Below are 20,461 nucleotides of genomic sequence, written 5' to 3'. Positions count from 1 at the left end.
TATTGGGCCTTCTGGTGTCTGGAAGGTTTCATATGCTGGTAGTTTGATTCAACTACATTCATCATTGTGCTGCAGCTGTGTATCTGAAGGTGATTGGTTCTAGGCACTGATTAACTTTCCATTTAGCTAGTTTCCATCAGTTAATCAACACTGATGGCCTTTCTGCTGTCATTAAATGTCACTCGAATCTACACAAAAAAAAAATTTGGTTTAAATTCCAAGGTCCCAACAATATCCAAACCTTTCAATCTATAATTTTAAATCTGGCTACTGCGCAGATGTGCAGTATACTTTGAGTGGTGGGATAGTATGGCTTTAACAGGGCTATATAACCCACGAACATTCACAAAATCAGCATGTTATATGTGACACGACCAATCTCTGGCTATCTGGGAGAAAGGTCCTTGAGCCATATCCGTCCTTCTAAGGTTTTAGCCCATTGCAATTGTTCTTTTCCAGATATGGAAACTTAAACCCTTATCTTCCTCAGCCACCTTCCTTTTCTACTCTTTTCCTGTGGTGGATTGATTGCCATGACTACTGTGATCCTCCTCTCCAATTCTCATTTGGTTTCTTTCACCTCAAGCAGGCATTTGTATGAGTGTGCAATTCCCCGAGGATTCACTCAATGCAAAGCATTCAAGCATTCACCAATCTAAGAGTAGACAGAGTGTTTAAAAAAGACATCTGGTTATGGAGCACTACCCAGCACATCAACAACTCCTGCTCTCAGAAGATTAAAGTAAGGAAAAGCCTTTGCTTTATGTCAAATGATACCTGTTGAATATTCAGTGCTGGTTGTGGTTGATAGCTTCAGTTACTCTTTTTTTTTTTTTTTTGCTATTTTGTGCTCTGTGATAACAAAGATACTTGTGAGAAGGAAAACTGTCCCATGATGATTGTGATATCAGTGGGATATCACATCTCATGCCTTTAACAGTCTAAAATCCCCATGCCAATCCACCCCTGATGTGTGGTCCAAACTACCCCATTAAAACCTTGTGAATGAACCAGTCCTTCTCAAGGCAAATGAAAGGTACTTCAATTCAAGGCTCTTTAATATCTGACTTGAGCACAGTTTTTATTTCCTCTCTGACAGGGTGTGTCGACCACAGCTTATTTCAGAGCAAACCTTTCAGAGGCTGTTGAGGTTTATTGGTAAATGATTATTGATGCTGCTCTCCTTCCATGATAAATTTAAATCAAGGTTGTCCAAGACATCATACAGGCTGAGCAAGCAAACAACTTTTAGCATGGAGATTTTGTGTTGCCCATTTGAAGGCCTCTAGCAACCACAACTGTCCAGGTTTGGTGAACTAGTTCCTTCTCCTCTGTAGACCTCCCCTGAAGTGTAAAAACACCTGTTTCTTCCTCAGTGGCTGAGAGGTGGAGGGTATTGGCCTAATTACTGTATTGGAAGCCAAGCCTCATTTGGATTGCCATGAGAAATCACTGAGACTTCTCCGTTTCCCTCGGCAGCTTGACCACAAACCGCCAACTTCTCGACTTCTCACCTTCACTTTGCTCGGGCATCCATAGCTGCCTCTTGCTTTATCCCGTGGCCTCTCTTGCCATCTCCCTGCCCATCTCTTTGTGCCCTCTTCGTTTTGTACCCATTTGTTTCTCTCGCTGGTCATTGGTTTGGTTATGCTATTCCGTCGCTTTCACTCGGTGTTGCTTCGGTTTTAGCAGAGGAAAACAGGTATCCATTTTATGTTTTTATTAGTTCCCAGATTAAAAAGCTGATGAACTAAGCTCTCCTCAAGCCTAGCTCCCTTCTTCAACCATCCTGCAAGACAAAAAGCAGAGTTTATTCATTTTAAAAACTCAAGTAAAAAGTCAAAGAAGCTGGAAGACAGCTGAAGTAGTGTTTTTAGGAACCTATAAAATGAAAGATGACAGAGAAAGATGAAACACTTAGAAATGTTACTTTAGTATCTTATGGCAGAAAGAAATTCATGTTACAAATCTGATACTTAAAATTTTCAAATCATTGCACTACACTGCACCTTCATGTACTTACAGTTTAGTACTGTGACAGTCCAGTCACCCCACCATGCTGGTATGCACGTTCACCCTGGTAAGTTGAGTCCTGGGACAATGCTATATCAATTTGGGACTTGAACTCGTCACCAAGGTAGCTGTCCTACAGAGGGCAGACACATTACAGAGGACATTAAGTCACAGGAGATTTCCCTTACCATTTCTGCTGAGCCCTTTACCTGTTCATCGTTTTAAGTCCAAATATGTATATACCCATTGTTCCTAAAATGGATTACAAACAACATGTCTTCTGAGGTTCTCCTCCTTCAAGTTTAGGTCCTCAACCAGAGGCCTGGGAACTTGAGGATTCTGCAGAGTATTTTAGCTAATGATAGGACTGCAGTCTTCTGGACAGACATCAAAGATGTGGTCCTGGAATATGCTTGAACCACTCAGCCCTGAGTGTGATAATCACTGTTGCCTTCCACTTACAGTCTAGTTGTTCTGCTTCTGATGTTGCAATTATTTGGAATTACTACATCTATCACTATTGCTTTCTTCTGCTGCTGGACATATAGGTGGACAGTCATTACCAATTTGTAAGTCTGCATCTAGAAGTCCCAAAAGCCCTTCCCTTTCATAAAGTGAAAGGCTTGTGAGACATGAAAGATTGTTGAAATCAAAATCCATTTTCCAAAAGACTACACATCTCACAAAATTTGAATATCATAATTAAACAATTATGGTGAAGAAGTCTTGAATATTTGATCAAATCTTCTTCCCCTTTGTAAAAACAGTACTAAATTTACCTGGGAAAGCTCTGGCTGGGAGAGGCCAGGCTGGCTCATCTGAGAGGGCTGGCTCATTGAGATATAACCCTGTGTCAGTGGCCCCTGGGAGAAGGACTGAGAGGGTCCGTCCTGGCTGGCCTGGCTGTTTGGTCCGTTACCCTGACCGGTACCTGGGTTTCCAGAGCCACGCAGCCTCTGCCGCCCACCACGCCCAGGCTTACCTTTGATAGCCCCACGACCTTGATGGAAAAACAGAACCAAAAATGCTATTATCATCTCATGGTTGTATAGGTCCACCACTGAGACGGGTTTCAAATCACATCTGTGTTTCTCCAGACTTTATCCATTTGGACTGAACAATAATGATTTTATTTTTGAAAGGCTAAGGGCAATATTGAAATCATAGCTGATGCAATTATTGGTCAAAGGTAAAATGCACACCAGAATCTCTATGAATTAGACATTGAGGTATTGCAGACATGCCTTCCGCCAAATCATAGGACCAATTTTGCAATCACAATTTGATTATTTTCTTTTGTTCTGCGTAGGTACTTCTTCATCACTGTCTGTACTACTGGTCTTAGAAATGGCTCTGGCTCCAGTTCCACAATAATGGATTACATTTTTTTTTCTGCACACTATCCATTTTATCTATTTGAAACTTCCAGTTACTCAGTATTCAATGCTAAGCTCTACCTGCAGCTGGGCCATTGGTCTGTCCCAAATAGCTAGGTGGAGGCATTGGTGGCATCACCAAGTTGAAGGGAATGGGAATATTCATAGCTGCCATATGACCAGGGCCTGCCCCAATCATCCCAATCTGGTCATGAGTTTGAAAGTACATGTTGGAAGGACGTCCAGCTAAAAAAAAAAAAAAAAAAGCACACAGAACAAAGATCATGCCAGTTAAAGCTATTAATAAGCCTGAGTTGAAAGAATGAATAATTTTATAAGATGTTATAAAAATACCAGCATTGCTGCGGTCGTAGGCAGAACCGGGGATGAGGGCCTCACGAGCATCGTACATTGCAGTGCTCATAAACCGTCCTCCCTGGAAAACACGGGTCACTGTTTAGTTAGCAAGACTGCCAAAATTAAAAATAAATACCTAAAGACATAAAAAATAAAAATTCACATGGCATTCAATTAAATAAATTAGGCAATAAATAAATACATATGCAACTGAATTGTACCAAAAATACACATATATTAATTAGAAGATAAAATGTGCCTTTTCTTTCATTATTCCTTCACACATTGTTTGTACTTTTACTAGAGGTGGGAATCTTTTATTATCTCACGATTCCATTGGTTTTTTGGGGCTACAATATGATTCATAATGATTTCTGCTTCAATCTATAGGTGTGCAAAGGATCCTCACGATCTACTCCAGTCTGCTTTGCAAGACAGAATGACAAATTAAAGTGTCTTTTTCACATTAAGTTTTAAAAATGTATCCATTCTGAAATGGAAATGTTGCATAAAAGCAATATGACATTACTTGAGTAACAAAAATAAAAGTGTCTCTTTATAAAAAATAAATAAATAAAAAAAGGAGGGTCACTAATAATGCACGGCCCCCTACCCATGAATGAATGAATAAATAAACGAATGAATGAATGAATGAATGAATGAAGGTGTAGTGGTTAGTGATGTCACCCCGCAATAAGAAGGGCGCAGTTTGTTTCCTGGTGTGGGCACCTGAACATGTCTAAGTTAATTGGTGACAAGTAATGGACTGGGCTACAGCAAGGAACAGCGCCCCTCCAGCTCCTAGACTGGACCAGACCAGGCCAGACTAGACCTGCGGATTTGTTTTATTTATTTTTAAATCAATTCTGGGACATTTTAAATCGATTCTGAATCATAGTAAATGTTTTTTTTTTTTTTGCACAAGGATTGAATCAATACTCTGGCTTTAGAAGTTCAAGGATATTTATAGAGATTTTGAAAATAGTATCAAAACAAATGAATTTTCAAAAAGCCTGTACTGTCACTTTGTCTTCTGATACATTTCTCCATCACATAATGCATGCACTTGGTTTTTTTGACTCACAGGATTGATAGTGTTGACCAACTTGCGAGGCTTGCTGAACTGCATGAGGCTCTCCCTTAAGTTGTTCAGGGGCCCCTCCACCAGGACCTTCTGCTCCTTGTAGTTGTTCAGCAGGTTGTTCCACAGTGGTTGCTTAGAGAGGGCTTTGGGGTTCCCCACAATGATCACACCATACCTTAATTGAAAAAACACAAAAGCTGATCAGGGCTGGGTTTATCTTATTTTCATGAAGACATTAAAATAGCGACTCAAGGTTAATAACAATATTATCCATAGTGAGTCCTTATAATAATAATAATAATAATAATAATAATAATATAATTTTAGTTGTTTTTACTTGGCTCGGGTAAGCGCCACGTTGAGACGACGAGGGTCATTCAGGAAACCAATCCCCTGATGCTCATTGGCACGAACACAAGACAGGATAATGAAGTCCTTCTCTCTGCCCTGGAAGGCATCCACGCTGGCAATTTCTACTTGCTACAACAAAACACATAACAGAAAATGCAAAGAAGGAAGTGGAAGGAATTGCTCTCTAAGAACAGGAAAAAAAAAATAAAAAATTGTACAACAGAGCGAGCAATGAAAACTTCCCTAAACTAACCAACTACTGAACTACTCTGTTTTTGCTTAGCTGATATGAATCTTAAATATTGTCGCAATGGTGTGTAATACCTGGTAAAGTTTGGTGTGGAGGGAGCCACTGAACTGCATGTACTGGACAAGGTAAGAACGCTGACCCTCATATGGCGTGATGATGCCAATTTGGTCGGGTTTGGCTCCAGCCTTTAACAGCCTCGTGGTGATCTTCTCCACATTGGCAGCCTCCGTCCTTAAAAACATCAGCAGATGTACCGCTTAAGTTAATGGGAGTAGATGAATGGCAGTTCAACTGCCAACTTTGCACACCCTTCAAAAGTCAGGTAATGATCAATTTCCAGGTTCACCTACAGAATCGTTACAACTTTTACTTCCAAAGTTGACTTTGATCATTTACTTGGTGAAGCTAACACCCATTAGAAAAACTCTGTTGAATAAAAACAAAAAGAAACTACAACATTTTTATGATGGACGTTCAGCCTGTCTTTGCAGTTCATTTCTGAGAATAAGAGCTAAGAAATTGTGACTCTGATCTAAAAAGAAATCCCATTCCATTGTACTATGGACATAACCTTGCATTCCCTGATTATCATGACCGACATGGAAAAGGCTTTTCGCCATCATTAAACTATTATTACTACTTCTCCAAAGATGAAAAGAATAAGGGGAAAAAACAAAAAAAAAGTATTAGTGTCACGTCCCAGGTGTCATCAAACATTCCTTAGATAATCTAGATTCCCTAGGTAACAGTCTCTTTAACTGTATCAGGACTCTCCCACTGGGCCACAGCAGCCCCATTTGAAGCTGTCGACCTTCCCAACAGGCTTAATACTTAAAAAGAAAAAAGAAAAGAAAAACTTAAAAAAAGAAAGGTGGATATAAAACACAAGTTTGTGCGAAAGAAATCAGAGTTTTCTGAAATCAAAATACCTTTCTTTACCAGATATTTTTGCCTTGAGCATCTGTCTCCCAAACACAAGCTATCTACCAAAAAAAAAAAAAAAAAAAAAAAAAAAAAACTGAGCTGGAAACAAATATGTATTCACATGACCCCAAGGTGAATAAAGATACACTATTTACTATGTATGTGCATAAAATGTCATAAATAGCAAAAGTGCTGCCAGAAATTGCATCTTTGTTTGCGTTCCTAAAACAGCAAAGTGAGGCTGAATGATAGCAGAGTGGGCCAAGTCTCCTTAGTAAGACCAGGAAGATGCAAGGGAAAGAAGTGTGCTCTGTGTGTGCTCTGTGTGTGTGTGTGTGTGTGTGTGTGTGTGTGTGTGTGTGTGTGTGTGTGTGTGTGTGTCAATGTTCACATAGATAGAACTGTTCCATCATTGTTTTCATACCTGTTTTTATTTAAAGGTTCTGAGCAAGCATTCCCAAGTATGGCTTCATCCGAGCCTGTTACAAGTCACTGTATTCAATGCACATTTAGAAATTTCTGTTAGTTTACCCAAGACAATTACCTGTTGAGGTAGGAAGTTCCAGAGCTGGCTATCTCCTCCTGGCCCTGAGTCACATAAAAGAACATGGGCTTGTCTGGTTGTGGCCACTGGAAATCAAAGCCTTTCTTGATGCGGTCAGCTGATGAGAAGAAGGAAATGTCATATTTTTGAAGGAATCTGTTGATTTTCTTGCATGATAATATACTAAAAAAGTGAAAGTTTAGAAATGAACTGCTGAATCTTGACAAACCTGCAGTGACACCATTCTGCAGAGAGCCCTCATAGAAGATGTTGGAGGGGAAGGCACTAAGAGCTGGATGCATGCGATACTGCACCTGAAGGCGGATTGGCCTGATCCCCAAAACCACCAAGCGTTCAAAGAGGGACTGTGACAGACCTGCCTTAGCTGCCTTCTTACACATCACCACGGGACCTAACTGGCAGTGGTCACCCACCAGAATGAGCTGGAAGGAGGACGATACGTCACAAAAATGTCAGTTGTATAATATTCAATTAATACTGCATAAAATAAATGCCTATGTGTTCCAAAATATTGCATATCTGAGGTCACTGATATTAATACCAATACAATTTACTTGCTGTGGTGTCGTCTAGTATAGACAGCACTGACAGAATATGTTGAGCTATTGTATAAGTCATAACTGAATTTCATCAAGCCAATCATTTGGTTAAACATTATATGGTTGGCATAGCCAGTATTATCAGTTGTCCATATTTCATGAGTACCTGCTTGGCTCCCAAAACCACAGGCACCATACACTCTGGTTCAGTGGCCTGGGTGCTTTCATCAATCAGAATGGAGCGGAACTGCATCTTGGCCAAGCGGGGGTCTCCAGCCCCAACACAGGTGCAGCAAATCACATCAGCATTCTGGAAAACAACGAGGAACATAATTTAGAATTCTCAAACTGGAGAAGGAGTAAGGATGGAGTGGTGAAACACAAGGGTATTTTCAACTGGTCGAGGAAGATGGCGCCCCCCCGAGCCCGGTTCTGGTTTTTCCTTGCCACTGTCTAAGTGCCTGCTCATTGGGTCTCTAAATAATTTCATAAAGAGTTTGGACTAGACTTGCTCTATATGCAAAATTCCTTGATGTAACTTTATTATGATTTGGGGTTATATAAATAAATCTGATTTGATTTGTGACTATTGTGATGTTTCTATGTTGAGATTAAGAACTTAGATAAAAGCATGTTTCCAACAAAAGGAAAATAACAGGAAAGACATAACAAGGAAAACAACTTCTTGGGTAACAAAACCAGTATTGAGTTTCAGGCCATAGCAATAATTAGCATGGGCAGAAATTTCACCTACTTGCTGATAACCATTTTTTGACCCAATAGCACATAAAAGTCATTAGCCAAATGTTTTTTGGTGCATCTGGGTTTAGTAGAATCCCCATTAACAGTACCTGTTTAGGTTTAACATTTTGAAGAACTTCCTCACCATGAGCAGCTCCCTTTCAGCAGTGCGTTTCAAAGCCCTGTAGCGTTTCTCATCAGCAGAAGACAGCTCACCAGTCTCATCCTTCAACTGCTGTAGTTTCTGAAGTTCTGGCATACTAAGGAAATGAAGAAATATCAGGGTAACTACAGAAAACCCTGACTAACTTCACACTGATGGATAACCACAATGCTGCTATTTTTTCCATTCATTTCCTAGTTCCAAAAATGGTATATGCATTGATGTTGCTGGGTACTTGTACTCTGTTCCTGACACAGTAAACTAACTCTCCATGCACTCCAGGGACGCAATATACTTTTCCCCATTTCCCAGTTTTCTTTCATGTCACTGACCTGTCCATGTTGCTGATCTGATTGTGAAGAGCCAGAAAAGACACTGGTGACTCAATGGCTTCCCGGCTCTTGGCACACAGCCTGACAACTTTCAGCCCAGTCTTGTCAATCTTTTCCGTCAACTGGTCAACAGCAATGTTACTGGGCGCACACACCAGAACTGGGCTGTAAAGGACACATACATGTAGACAGAGAGAGACAGAGGAGGAAATGTTGAAAAGTCCTGGGTTGCCAAAACCATGTTACATTTTCTTTGAGTATTTAACAGTAAAACTCTGACTTGCCCATTGCCCTGTCGAGACAGGTGGTAAACAATAGTGGCAGAAGTGACGGTCTTCCCAGTACCAGGAGGACCCTGAATCAGACTGAGGGGCCTCTGCAGCACTGTCTTCACAGCATATACCTGAATGCGCAAGTAAGAGAGAGAGAGAAAAAAAAAGCATCCCAGTGGAATCATTGCAAATACCAAAATAAAGCCTGAAAACGTATACTCTGACATCATCTGCTCTGCATTCAGTTTTCTTGCAATGATGATATTGTGTGAGATCCAAATCCCACCTTAAAGTCTTAACAAATAAGATGCTTTGTCTACTTAGAGGCTTGCCCCACTTGACACAAATCACAAGCCGCCTCAAAGTAATTTTTCAGTAAATTGATGCACTAATGTATTAATGTATCAACTCAAAACACCAAAATGACAGTGACTGTGTTTAGCAATGTCTGACCTGTGAGTGATTAAGGTCAGGTAGACCCTGAGCAGTGAAGCGCTTTGGTAGCTGGCACTTAATGGTGACATCCTCTACCTCGTGGCCCAGTAGTTTGTGATAAATGTAACCTGACACGGAGGTCTCATCAACTGCAAACGTCTTCAAGGCGCTTTGCATCCTGCAATAACACAGCAAAAGCCATTACTGCCTATTATTAGGAAACTTCCAAGATGCAAGTTCAGGAGACTGAACTTGCATCTTTACTTTAAAAACTCAGACATGGCAGATTTACACAACGAGTAATATCCTGAGTTGGAGTTTAACCTGATGAATGAGTTGTGTCCCTGGGTCTTCAGGTATGGACTAGGTCCTGATGGTGGTTGGTACTTATGCGCCAAACACTAGTTCAGAGTGGCCACTGTTTATGGAGTCCCAGGGACAGGTTTACTGTTGTTTTACTGGGGGACTTCAGCACCCATGCTGGCAATGACAATGCGACCAGAAGGCACATGATTGGCCACAACGTGTACCTTTTGGCTCTGCCAGCCAGTAACCTCCAGCTCATGCTGGGAGGGTTTGCAGCCAAGTGTGACGCTGCTGGGATGAAAATTTGCACTTTTGAGTCTGAGACAAATGTCTAGAGTGGAGGGTCCTCTCCAGGTCTGGGAGGAGTTCAAATATCTCAAGGTCAAAAGTGAGGGGAAAATGCAGTGGGAGATGGACAGTAGGGGGCAGCTACTGCAGTTAAGTTAAGCAGTTAAAGACCAGACCAGCCGAGACATTTGGTGATTTAAGCAGTGAAATTGAATAATCCAATAACATCTGGAATTTAAGGAGTATAAGATCTTAGCCTACCGGTCAAAAGAAGTAGACTTCCACACAAAGTCCACCTGGAAGTTGTGGGGGATTTCCACTGGTGCCCCAACACTGCTCCGCAACTCAATGGCAATTTCATCCCCATAGTCTTTAAACACAGGCTGTTAAGGAAGTTCAGTATTATTTGTAAAATATGTCTAAAATTAATAAAGGTGGGTGGCTGAAGTGACCTTGAAACATAAACTGTGCACTGGCAGATTAATTACAGTATAGTAAACCAGACTTGAAAGGCATTATGACAGAATAGATGAGGACCTAATAACAGTGTAAAAGGATACTGTCAGGGACTTTGATGACATGACCAATGCCTTTCCACAGTGGTGCCAGGTCTCCTTTGTATCGCAGACATATTTCATCACCTTGCATTAGCCGCATATCTGGAATTGAGACAAGTTTAAAATCCTTCTTCTTGTAAAAGTGATCCACAAATAAAGTATGAAGGATGAACTATATTAATGAATCAAATTATATAGTAGCATGCACCTACAATACAGCACAAATCCATCCCTACAAAAACATAGGCCAAACAGACATGCCACAAAAAGATGCAGGGTTTGGGGTGGGTGGAGGGTTGCGTGCAACTCTGAGAACTGGAGTGGGATGAGGAGGGGCTCTATATGGACCACAGAACCATGGAGAGGAAATCAAACTCAGAGAATTACCACCTGAATCCGTCTTGGGCAGTGTGAAATAGGCAATCCGCTTTTTATTCAGCCCCAGGTCCCACCTGACTGTTATATTGTCTTGGGTCTGCAAGAGGGGGGAGGGGAAAAAAAACAAAACAAAAAAACATCAATAATTCATAGGTCAAAAGAATAATTTCACACCTCTGTGACATTACTCAAACCCTGTTAGGATGCAAGTAATAAACTTCACTAGGCCTAAGCCACAGCTGCATGCCATCCAGAGAGAATAGAATAGTCCTCAATCTCCCATTAAAACTAAGAATTGGATTAAAAAAAGATCATTTCTTTGTCACTTGAAACAGGATCCTCATGTAAAATCAATGATGAAAAACACAATACTTAGAGTAACAGTCTTCAACTTGGACATGGTGCTCAGGTACCTGGGACTCCTTAAGTTTCTTGTCATAGTCAGCCTCCAGTTTGACCAAAGGGCCAAAAATGTTTTGGTACTGGTAAGCATCCTCGTAGCGCAGCAGCACATGCTGGGGTTCCTCATCCACACCAGGTTTCTCCAGGTCTTCCAAGGTGGCGGTGGGATTGTCCTGTGAAGAAAATCATAGCAACTATTGACCTGATACATATCACACACTTTTAATCGAGTAACAGGTTCCACCTCTCACCAGTACCATGTCTCTGAACAAGGATGAGGCTAAAACCCTTCAACCAGTCCCATGAACAGGCCATGCTATGACAGCTATGAACAAGTAATTTTAAAGAATAAAACCAAGTAAGTTAGATGCATACCTTCCACAGCTCCTCTAGCTTATTGATTTGCTGGGCAGTGATCTGACGGGCACGAAGCTGCTCCTGCTCGGATGGGATCTTCACCAGCCAGGACAAAAAGCAGCGATCCTGGATCAGTGGTTGCCACTGTGAGCTGTCCCAGTTGATGTCTTTTAAACTACTCTGGCTGGCACATGGCTGTCTGTATGGAGATGGGGGGATTCAAAAAAACTAAAGTTTATCTTATATAGCTGTGTTAGTGCCATAAACTGTTTCCTCAGTCTGGTTTCATGCATACATATGAACAAACGGTTCAATCAATTAACACAGAGCAGCAAGAACTAGTTGAGGATTTGTGAACATCAGCACAAACTTCCCTGAGAAACAAATGCAAATAAAAGGTCTGACCACTTTTAGAGTTAAGAGATATTTTGGTGGTGGGTGGAGCTGTAATGGTTGTAGTCCTGTAAATGTGATAGGCATGGTAGACAGTGGATCAACAAGTTTATTTCTCAGCTTTAAAATTTTTTTCCCAGCACATACCCAACCCTTAAATTTTAATAACCAAATTGAATAGTTCAGCCTTGCCCCAAAAAGGATTAGTAATTTGTCAGGGCAGGGGGTTTGGATGCCTAAGGGAACACAAGAGCAAGAGCTTAGTCTCCTGGTAGAGCAATTCAAGCTGGGCAATTAGAATTTTATAGGGCTGTTATAAGGCATTCATTGGGATGTACTAATTTCCGACCATGACCTAAATCATTGTTAGAAAAATTCCCATTTGGTCGTGACCAATTTAATTTAAAAACAGTAAACCAGATTTGTGTGAATACTTCATAGGATCCCATTGAAAGTATTGATTCTGCAGGGAGATGGATGTTTTTCGACACAAAATCTGTTGGGGGTGTATTCATTTATACTGAGCACTGTAAATGTGCACAGGCAGAAGACCACCACAGCAGAGCAGTACTTAAGCAACAAGTGGGAACAGTAATTTATCCTAACCTAAGGGGCAGCTGATATCCTGCTGAAAGGAAATGATAAGTGCCTGATTGTGCAGACCTGTCATACAGTGTTTATTTATATCCATTTATAACATATCCATGTTGGGTTGTAGAAAAGAAAAGTTTCTATGAGTAACTGCACCATAACTGGTAACCTGAAAGCTAAATTGGGGAACAACAAACTATGACAGGGCTAGAGAGGTCGTGCAGATGTGTTCACATGATCATATAATGTTTTGTTTTTTTTTTTTTTGGGGGGGGGGTATATGGACAATGCAATCTTAAGTTAATTGATTTTTCACGGTTGAAGGACTGATATAACTAACACTGTTTACAGTTTTGGAGCATGATAAAGCCTCCATCAATTTTCATTCAGGAATAATAAGAACAACCAGATGGGGTTTGGCCCATGCTGTCGCCTATTTAAATAAAATATGAATCTGGTAGCGTCAAGATACTCTTTCAATGTATAGTTTTATCATTACTGTAATTCTCACTGCATAGCATGTTTTCATCTTTCCTCCTACATAATGAAGCAACACATACATTTAATTGACTTTAGGAGCAATTTTACTCCAAATTGAGTAATACTTTGTTTGAAAACAGGAATTAGTGACCAGTCACGCTGAAGAAAAGTGCAGCATCTCATCGCTTGTTAACACAGTAAACGTTGCAGTTTTATTAAGTGATTAATACCAGCTATAGATTTGAACAAATGCTAGTTTTCCACAAAACCTCAGAGCTCTGCTCCTCTCTACTTTGCTTATTAATTCAGCAGTTATATGCAACTCAGATTAGCTAGTTAATTCAGATTAGCATTCAATGGTAGCCTCTCTCTCTCCCTCTCCTGCCTTCTCTTGCTCAGTGTGTTGGACAAACAAAAACTCTTGTTCATAAGATAAAGGTGTTTTTCTTAACTTCAGTGTAGGGGATTGTGATGTTTAGAATTTCCACAATGTCTGCTCTCCTGCTCTGTTCCTCAACACACAGCACCACTCCAAATCCAGAACAGTTTGAATCTATGTATGTCTGTAGAAGCCATATTTGGAGGAGGTGTAGCTGTAGAGGAATGCGAGGTGGCTCTGACCTGCTCTGTACTGTATCATGTCAAGCAGCTTGCTGTTTCTGGCACTCTGTCAATGCCAAGAGATTCACGGTGTTATACATAGCCCCATTTTCTCAGAGACTTCAACTGGACACACCAATGATCAGTCGATAGAATGTTCATTCGAGTCACTAAAACACTGGCTTTAGTTTCCGTCTTCCGAGTCCCTAAAGACACAAGCAGGTCGGTGCCTCTGAGCCAAATTGGCACATTTTTTATTAACCATTTAATTCATTATTCATTCAACAATATATCAATATATTTGATCAGTTATTGTTTAAAAATAATTCCTTTGAATTTCTTTGAATGGATATACAACAGAGCGGATGACACTGCAACACAGACAGTTGTGGTCTGACACAGTCCACCTTGAGCTTAGGCTTTCTTCAGTTTTTCTCTACTTCTAAACCTCAGCATCACTATCAGCAGTGGCAACTAGGGCTGGATGATATGGCCAAAATTTATATCATAATACATTTCTAGAGTTTGATCAATACAACATTAATCTGATATCGATACAAACATTATAAAAGTTAAAGAAAAGGTGCAGCTTGTTGTGTTCTGCTCTTCTGGCTGTATATTAAAATAGTGGAAGTGTTGAAACCTTAACTCTAATATGATTTTAATATTTTCTATTGCGATATACATTAATATTGAATTATTGTTTAGCCCTTGATGCATGGACTTGTGACATTATTCCACCAGCAAACTGGTAGAAATGGCATTATAAAGCATTACATTTTTTTTGTTTTAAATCATGTTAATTAGGGATCGACTGATTACTGGCCCTGATTTTCGCCCCTTTAAAACTGGGTTATTTTGGCTCTGATGCAGCCACGCCTCTCTGTCTGATTGGTTACACACAGAGCCACGGCACGGTAACAGCCAATCAGCATTGAAAACTGTGCATGCACAGTGCTCACACACACAAGTTTTGCCAAAAGGAGAAGGTCCGGAGAGAATGTTTCGAACACGGATGTATGAAGACAACTGGATGCGACGTTGGAGGCAGGGCCCCTTCATTCCTATGGACGTTGCTCAGTGGTACATGATGCCAAAAATTTCATTTTCTGCGTGTCATGGCGAAGTTATGTGTTGGAGGGGAAATTTTGATGCCAATATTTTCCCTTTCACTGCAAATGAATATTGGCTTTAAATAAAAGTTATTGGCCTACTTGACTACTAATGATCGGCATCGTATCAGCCATGGGGAAAAAAAAAAAAAACAAACCAAAAAAAACCATATCGGTCTCTCTCTAATGTTAATATCTAAGATGAAAACCTTTACCCAGTAAATGAACTGCAGTACCAACAAGACATAATTCTACTGTATGACAATGTGAAGGAGGAATACATAAAGTACTTTATACAAAGTTCTGAGGACACCATTAGAGTTGCAGTTTTCACAATTGCTATTATGACCCTGTATAATTACTTCTCAGGCTTGTTATTCAAATGTAACCTGAAAATACAGGAAATGCTTGTTTGTAGTATTACTTATTTTTGTTTTAATCTGAAACACCAGCTTCAATAGGCTAAGTTTGCAAGTATTTATGGTGGCCTCCCCTGCAACAGCAGGGGCCTGGCTCTCTAAAAACCTAAATGGAATGAATGTAATTATAATAGAACACAAAGAACTATGAGACAAATTAAAAGATTAATTGGATTAGTCCACCTAAACTACAGCTGAAACAAGAAGCACGATAGTCCAAAAACATAAAATGGAAAAGGAAACTGAAATTCTGAGTTGGTTTACTCATTTGATCAAGCAATGGATGAATAGGGACATTTTATGCAGCATGTTTAATGGTCAAATGTCGGCGTACATAGTTTTGAAAAGTTAAGGAATACATCTGAATTGGATAAATATGAAAAGCTGGTAATTAAAAATCAAGGATTGTAACGAGAAGGAGGTAAAAACAGACACTAAAAAGTAAGTAATAAAGCCATATATGAATGCTAAGCCCTGTATAGAGGAATGATATCATGTTAAAATTACTTTTTTGTATACTCAAAGACAAATGTGAAAAAGAGTTCAGAGAAAAAAAATTGTGGAGGAATGGTATAATACAAGTAAACGCAGTGCGCAGCCACTGCTAGAAGAACATAATTAGATTTTCCATAACTCCAGTGATTCGGGTGTAATTGCTGTCTAGCCAGCAACCATACTAGAGGTTTTGTGGACACATGGATGTAGACTATTCATATATAATTTAGTCTTGTTGAAAGGTACTGGGTAAAATATGGTTGGGTCTGAAAATAAAAAGTAGAATATGAGATAACCAAATCAGGGAAGATGGTTTATTAAGGAAATGTGACACAGGACACTGTACACAAATAAGTTGAGTATCTTGTCAAAGTACTGATATCAGCAAATAAAAAAGCAATAACAAGATTATGGTACAAATTGGAATTCATCGGAAAGTGGGAAGAATTGACTGATATCAGACTGCAAGAGGGTGACTCCAACAACACTGGACTACAAGGACATTGATACAATGAGAATTGTGAAACAATTGTTATACTAAACACTGTACCTTATCCTAAAAAGCTATTTTGTTCTTAAAAATTGTGCTTTCTCTTAATTTAGTTTTTGTGGACATATTTCCTGAATTTTCTGTTTACATATTAATATACACCCCATCCCTCCCCCCCAACAAAGTACTGTACTTTACCAGTTTTTGAACCCACCTCCTCCAATGTCCCCACTCACATGCTGCCACCCTCCACAGTGTGGCAGCAACCTCTGGAGAAAAACTTCACCAACCCTGATGCTGAGCAATAGCGACACCAGCCTACACCTCCTAATTTTTTTCTTGCCAAGCCACTGTATTCCTACAGACCTGTGGCTTTAACATCACACATCATGCAAAGCTTTCAGAGGATGGTCCAACAGCACCTCAGGCCCCTGAAACGTGTTCCACTTGCCCTACTGTTTCCAAAAGTTACATTGATGGCAACTACCTGCTTCAGAGCACACAGACATCCAGAAGCCAAAAAGCACCCAGAGGAAATTGTTCTTCTACTTCTCCTTTTTTTTTTTTTAGACCATTCAGCCACTCCAGCTGGCTGAGATGATCTCTGTGATGCAAGTGAACCATTCAGTGGTTATGAACAACTGAAGTAAGTTCTGAAATATGAACGACTGAAAGTCAAGATAAACTTTCTGTTGCAAAGCAAGAATTGTGATTTTACTTTACTGAATATTTCAGACAGGCATATGCGGAGAAGTTCAAAACTGCCCTCAAGGATATTCCTGAACAAAGAGTATCCTTGCTATTGGATGGTTGATGTGCAAAGCTAGTGTCATTCAAGCATTTACCTGCAGAGCAACACCACCACGGAATCGGCCTTGGCTGGGATGAAGCCCAGAAGGAAGACATTACGACAACCACAGTTGTAACACTCCAGCACTGTCTCACCCAGTGGCCCATCTTTATGTAGCGTTACCTCTTTGCATTTGGCTCTCACCAAGTGGTTCACAATGTGGCTGGTGAGGAGAGAGCAGAAGTCATATGAATGAATAAGTACATAAATAAGCAAATAAACTCAGCCATACTTCAATCTCTGAGATAGTTGTGGTTACATGACAGCAGAAATCTATTGATACATTTTTACATAGCAAAGGCTCTGCACTTGTATAGCTGTTATACTCTTATTGACCATCCATTAACATTCTTATAGCTCTTTCTACTATTCATACAGCCTACATGAGCACAATCATACACTGATGAAACAGTCACTTTAACGCATTGGCTTGATGAGAAGTTTGAACTGCAAAATTTGTAATACCATAAATCCTCTAATTTCCCTTCTATTGAAATAATTACCAGGTGTGTGGTCCACAGAAGTAAATACACGTTTGCTCAATAGACGTGTTATGGCAACCAGTAAACAAACTGGAGAAGGATATGATCAAAAAGTTTTTCAAAGTTTATGCACAGCCCGTGAAAACTGACAGGAGTGAAGACGACCTCATCCTGTGCTTTAGAGAGGGGCAGCCTTAGTCTGCTGGACGGCAGGCTCTCACCCAGTTGTGACAGCGAGGCCAAGACAACATCCAAGCAGCAGCACAAGACAAAGAATGAGATGAAGAGGAGTTGTTTGACAGTGAAGTCACTGTGCTTGGCAATGCAGAGAAGGATGATAAGGTTGGGAATCAGAGGAGTAGTGGGTGATGGATGAAGAGTAGGATGCTGTTGGGTCAGGTTGGTCATTGGATAATGATGAATACTATTACAGACCAGGTTATTTGATGTAAGCTGCGATTATTTTAATATTTTGTATGCTACATTTTGTTTACAGATTTTGTTTGTGACTCCACATATTTTGATTTTGGTTTGATTATAATTGTCATGAGGTCACAGAGATAAGTTTTTGTCTCACCATTCTGATGTACTCCGCATCACAAGATATTGTTTTAAAAATGGCCACCAATTTTAAAAATTCTGACACCTGCCTGCAATTTGCACCTTCTTCCAATATTCACCCAGTGCTCTCTGAAGCTTAGGCAAATAAATGCCCCAGCTTTATTTGGAGGATTTATGGTATGTACAAATTCTGACCAATTATTCCAGTGTGTTGCATACTTTTCTTCTATTATAATCCTAACACTAAACACTGTTCATTTTGTGCTACATCTAGTGCCACAGAGAAAATTAACACTGTTGAAAGATATATTTCAATAGCTTGATATCTACTTTTATGAGAGAAAATAATGTTTAAAGAGTCATTACACACCTGCCCGATGTGTTGCCACGTCCATTACAAAACCACTTCTTGCTGGTATTGCAGTATACCACACATGCTGGATCATGTATTCCACAGTAGCTGCAAAATGATAAGACATCAAGACAGCATCTGAATTACAGTAATACATAGTACAGCAAAGTGCCAAGGCAAAGGTAAGACCACGCTAAGCTGAAAAAAGCTCAAATTACTGTCAGCAGGGTTAGTACTTTGCATCTAACATGGAATATGCTTTTCAAAAGTTCAGCAGTAAACGAAAAATGTTTAATGGCGTCAAACACTCCCCATAAAGGACTCTTATGCAGGTACCTGCAAGCGTGCAGAGGCAGGTCTTTGGTATAGTACGCGTCTTCCTCATCCTCCTCAAAGTTGAGCTCGGCCAAAAGCTGGCTGGCGGCTTTGGCCACGGAGTGTTCGATCCCGCCATTGTGAAGAGCCTCATCAGGACCATTTACCTGCAGAATAAGACAAGACTTGCCAAAAAAAAAAAAACCCACTAACCCGACATAGATTCAAATTACTCACAACTCTCCGCCAGGGCGCGGAAATGCCAGTTAGTTAGCGGTAAGTTGACAGGTTGGTACATCTCTCGTCACTTTTTTTAACGAATAAAGTGGCATCTGAGACTCTGGGTAGTTCCTAACAGACACTCTTGGGTCCATTAAGTTGACTTTTGCGGTTTAATTAAAATGATTTCCAGCTAACGACTGGCCAACAGCTAGCTAACATGAGCGGTACATCCACTGAGCTAGCTGGTTAGCTAACTGGCGCTAACGTATGTAAACGGCACTTCATCACGCCTTTTTGTGCGGTTGAACGCGTCAGACCTGGCTGTCCAGTTGGCTCTGGGTCTGCCCTTGAGTTTGCGTCTGGCTGGGTAGGGTGAAATCGGTGAAATCGTACTCGGAGCCCTGGGTATCCGCTCCGAGCAACTCCGTTTCCTCGGTGTCCAAGAAAGTGAGGGTCTGGGAGCTCGGCCCGTACGCCTCCACACTCATCTCTACTCAACTTTCGCTTTGCTGAAGGATTTCCGGAGGCTGCCTGTTGATGAACTATATTTCCACCGTATCTATTTATCAACAGCCGAAGAATGGGACCGACGACGAAGTCTGGATTTGAACCTAAACAAAAGGGATAAAAATGGAAACAGAATCTGAACCGGCAGGTCCAACGGAGACTGTGACGGACTCCCAGCGCCGCTTACTTCTGTGACGTCGACAGTGTAGGATGTGAGCAGAGACGGGTGCGGGAACAGAGCTCTTACTCTGAGGCATTTTAGGGAAATTGAAACAAAAACTATGAGACACTGGGGGACAATAATGGGAAAGTATTTGACATTTATTTTGTACCTAATGAAAAGAGGAAGAACTCAACACATCTGTGCTTATAACGCATATACTGAGCTCCTTTGGTGAATGAGTTTTGTTTAAACAATACATCACACGGGAACAAGAAGGAAAAAAATGAAGTGATGTTGGCAGTGTATGTTGGATTCTCTGATTTATTGTTTCCGGTAGTATATTTAGCACAAACACGGGTCAACGGGTGCAGAATATGATCAGCCGATTGTTTTTCTTCTAAGTGGAGCTTTGTTGTAACATTTAAAATCTTTGATTGAGGCCTTAAATGTCCAATGATCCGTTTGTATCTGTGCGGCAGACAGGTGAGAACCCCAGGCGTTCATCTGGCATATGCAAAGTGCAAAAACATAATAATAATAATAAAATAAAAAAATCACGAAGTTGAAAAACGGACAAGAAGACATGCTAGTAATCCTTAAATTGTCTTTACCCCAAAGCCTTGGTGCTCTGAAGCTCTGACTGTCAGGCGTGTGCCTTTGCAAACCCTGTCTAATTACATGAATTTACCACAGGTGGACTCCAGCCAAGTAGCAACATCTGAAGGATGATCGGTGGAAA

General features: G+C 40.5%; 1 protein-coding gene across 2 annotated transcripts; it reads right to left on the bottom strand.

Moving 5' to 3' along the window:
* Nucleotides 1–780: 780 nt before the first annotated feature.
* LOC115041985 (regulator of nonsense transcripts 1) lies at nt 781–19,762 on the bottom strand. Of its 2 annotated transcripts, none has more exons than XM_029499949.1 (24): nt 19,370–19,762; nt 18,852–18,997; nt 18,534–18,623; nt 17,116–17,283; nt 11,709–11,889; nt 11,345–11,506; nt 10,941–11,028; nt 10,557–10,655; nt 10,258–10,366; nt 9,421–9,580; nt 8,980–9,098; nt 8,696–8,860; nt 8,346–8,460; nt 7,626–7,769; nt 7,129–7,342; nt 6,900–7,017; nt 5,506–5,662; nt 5,168–5,310; nt 4,831–5,005; nt 3,744–3,825; nt 3,471–3,635; nt 2,793–3,013; nt 2,024–2,146; nt 781–1,789 (listed from the first exon to the last, which is right to left on the bottom strand). In XM_029499949.1, the coding sequence occupies exons 1-23, from the start codon at nt 19,538–19,540 to the stop codon at nt 2,027–2,029; spliced, it is 3,312 nt and encodes a 1,103-aa protein (XP_029355809.1). In that variant the 5' UTR covers nt 19,541–19,762; the 3' UTR covers nt 781–1,789; nt 2,024–2,026. The 2 variants fall into 2 exon arrangements, with proteins under 2 accessions (XP_029355809.1, XP_029355810.1); XM_029499950.1 differs by having other exon boundaries at nt 10,944–11,028.
* Nucleotides 19,763–20,461: the final 699 nt, after the last annotated feature.

This window comes from Echeneis naucrates, chromosome 4 (genome assembly GCF_900963305.1).
Source record: "Echeneis naucrates chromosome 4, fEcheNa1.1, whole genome shotgun sequence".
Taxonomy (NCBI): domain Eukaryota; kingdom Metazoa; phylum Chordata; class Actinopteri; order Carangiformes; family Echeneidae; genus Echeneis; species Echeneis naucrates.
The sequence above is the reverse complement of the archived record's forward strand: the minus strand, read 5'-3'. Positions and strand labels throughout refer to the sequence as shown.

Bases quoted from the DNA above. Each gene is read 5' to 3' on its own strand.
- LOC115041985 (XM_029499949.1), bottom strand. From the start codon at position 19,540: ATGAGTGTGGAGGCGTACGGGCCGAGCTCCCAGACCCTCACTTTCTTG. The intron at 10,656-10,940 runs GTAATTCTCTGA...TCTCAATTCCAG, and splicing joins GCCCAAGACGGATTCAGGTG to ATATGCGGCTAATGCAAGGT. The intron at 8,861-8,979 runs GCAAGTCAGAGT...TGTCCTTTACAG, and splicing joins CTGTCTCGACAGGGCAATGG to CCCAGTTCTGGTGTGTGCGC.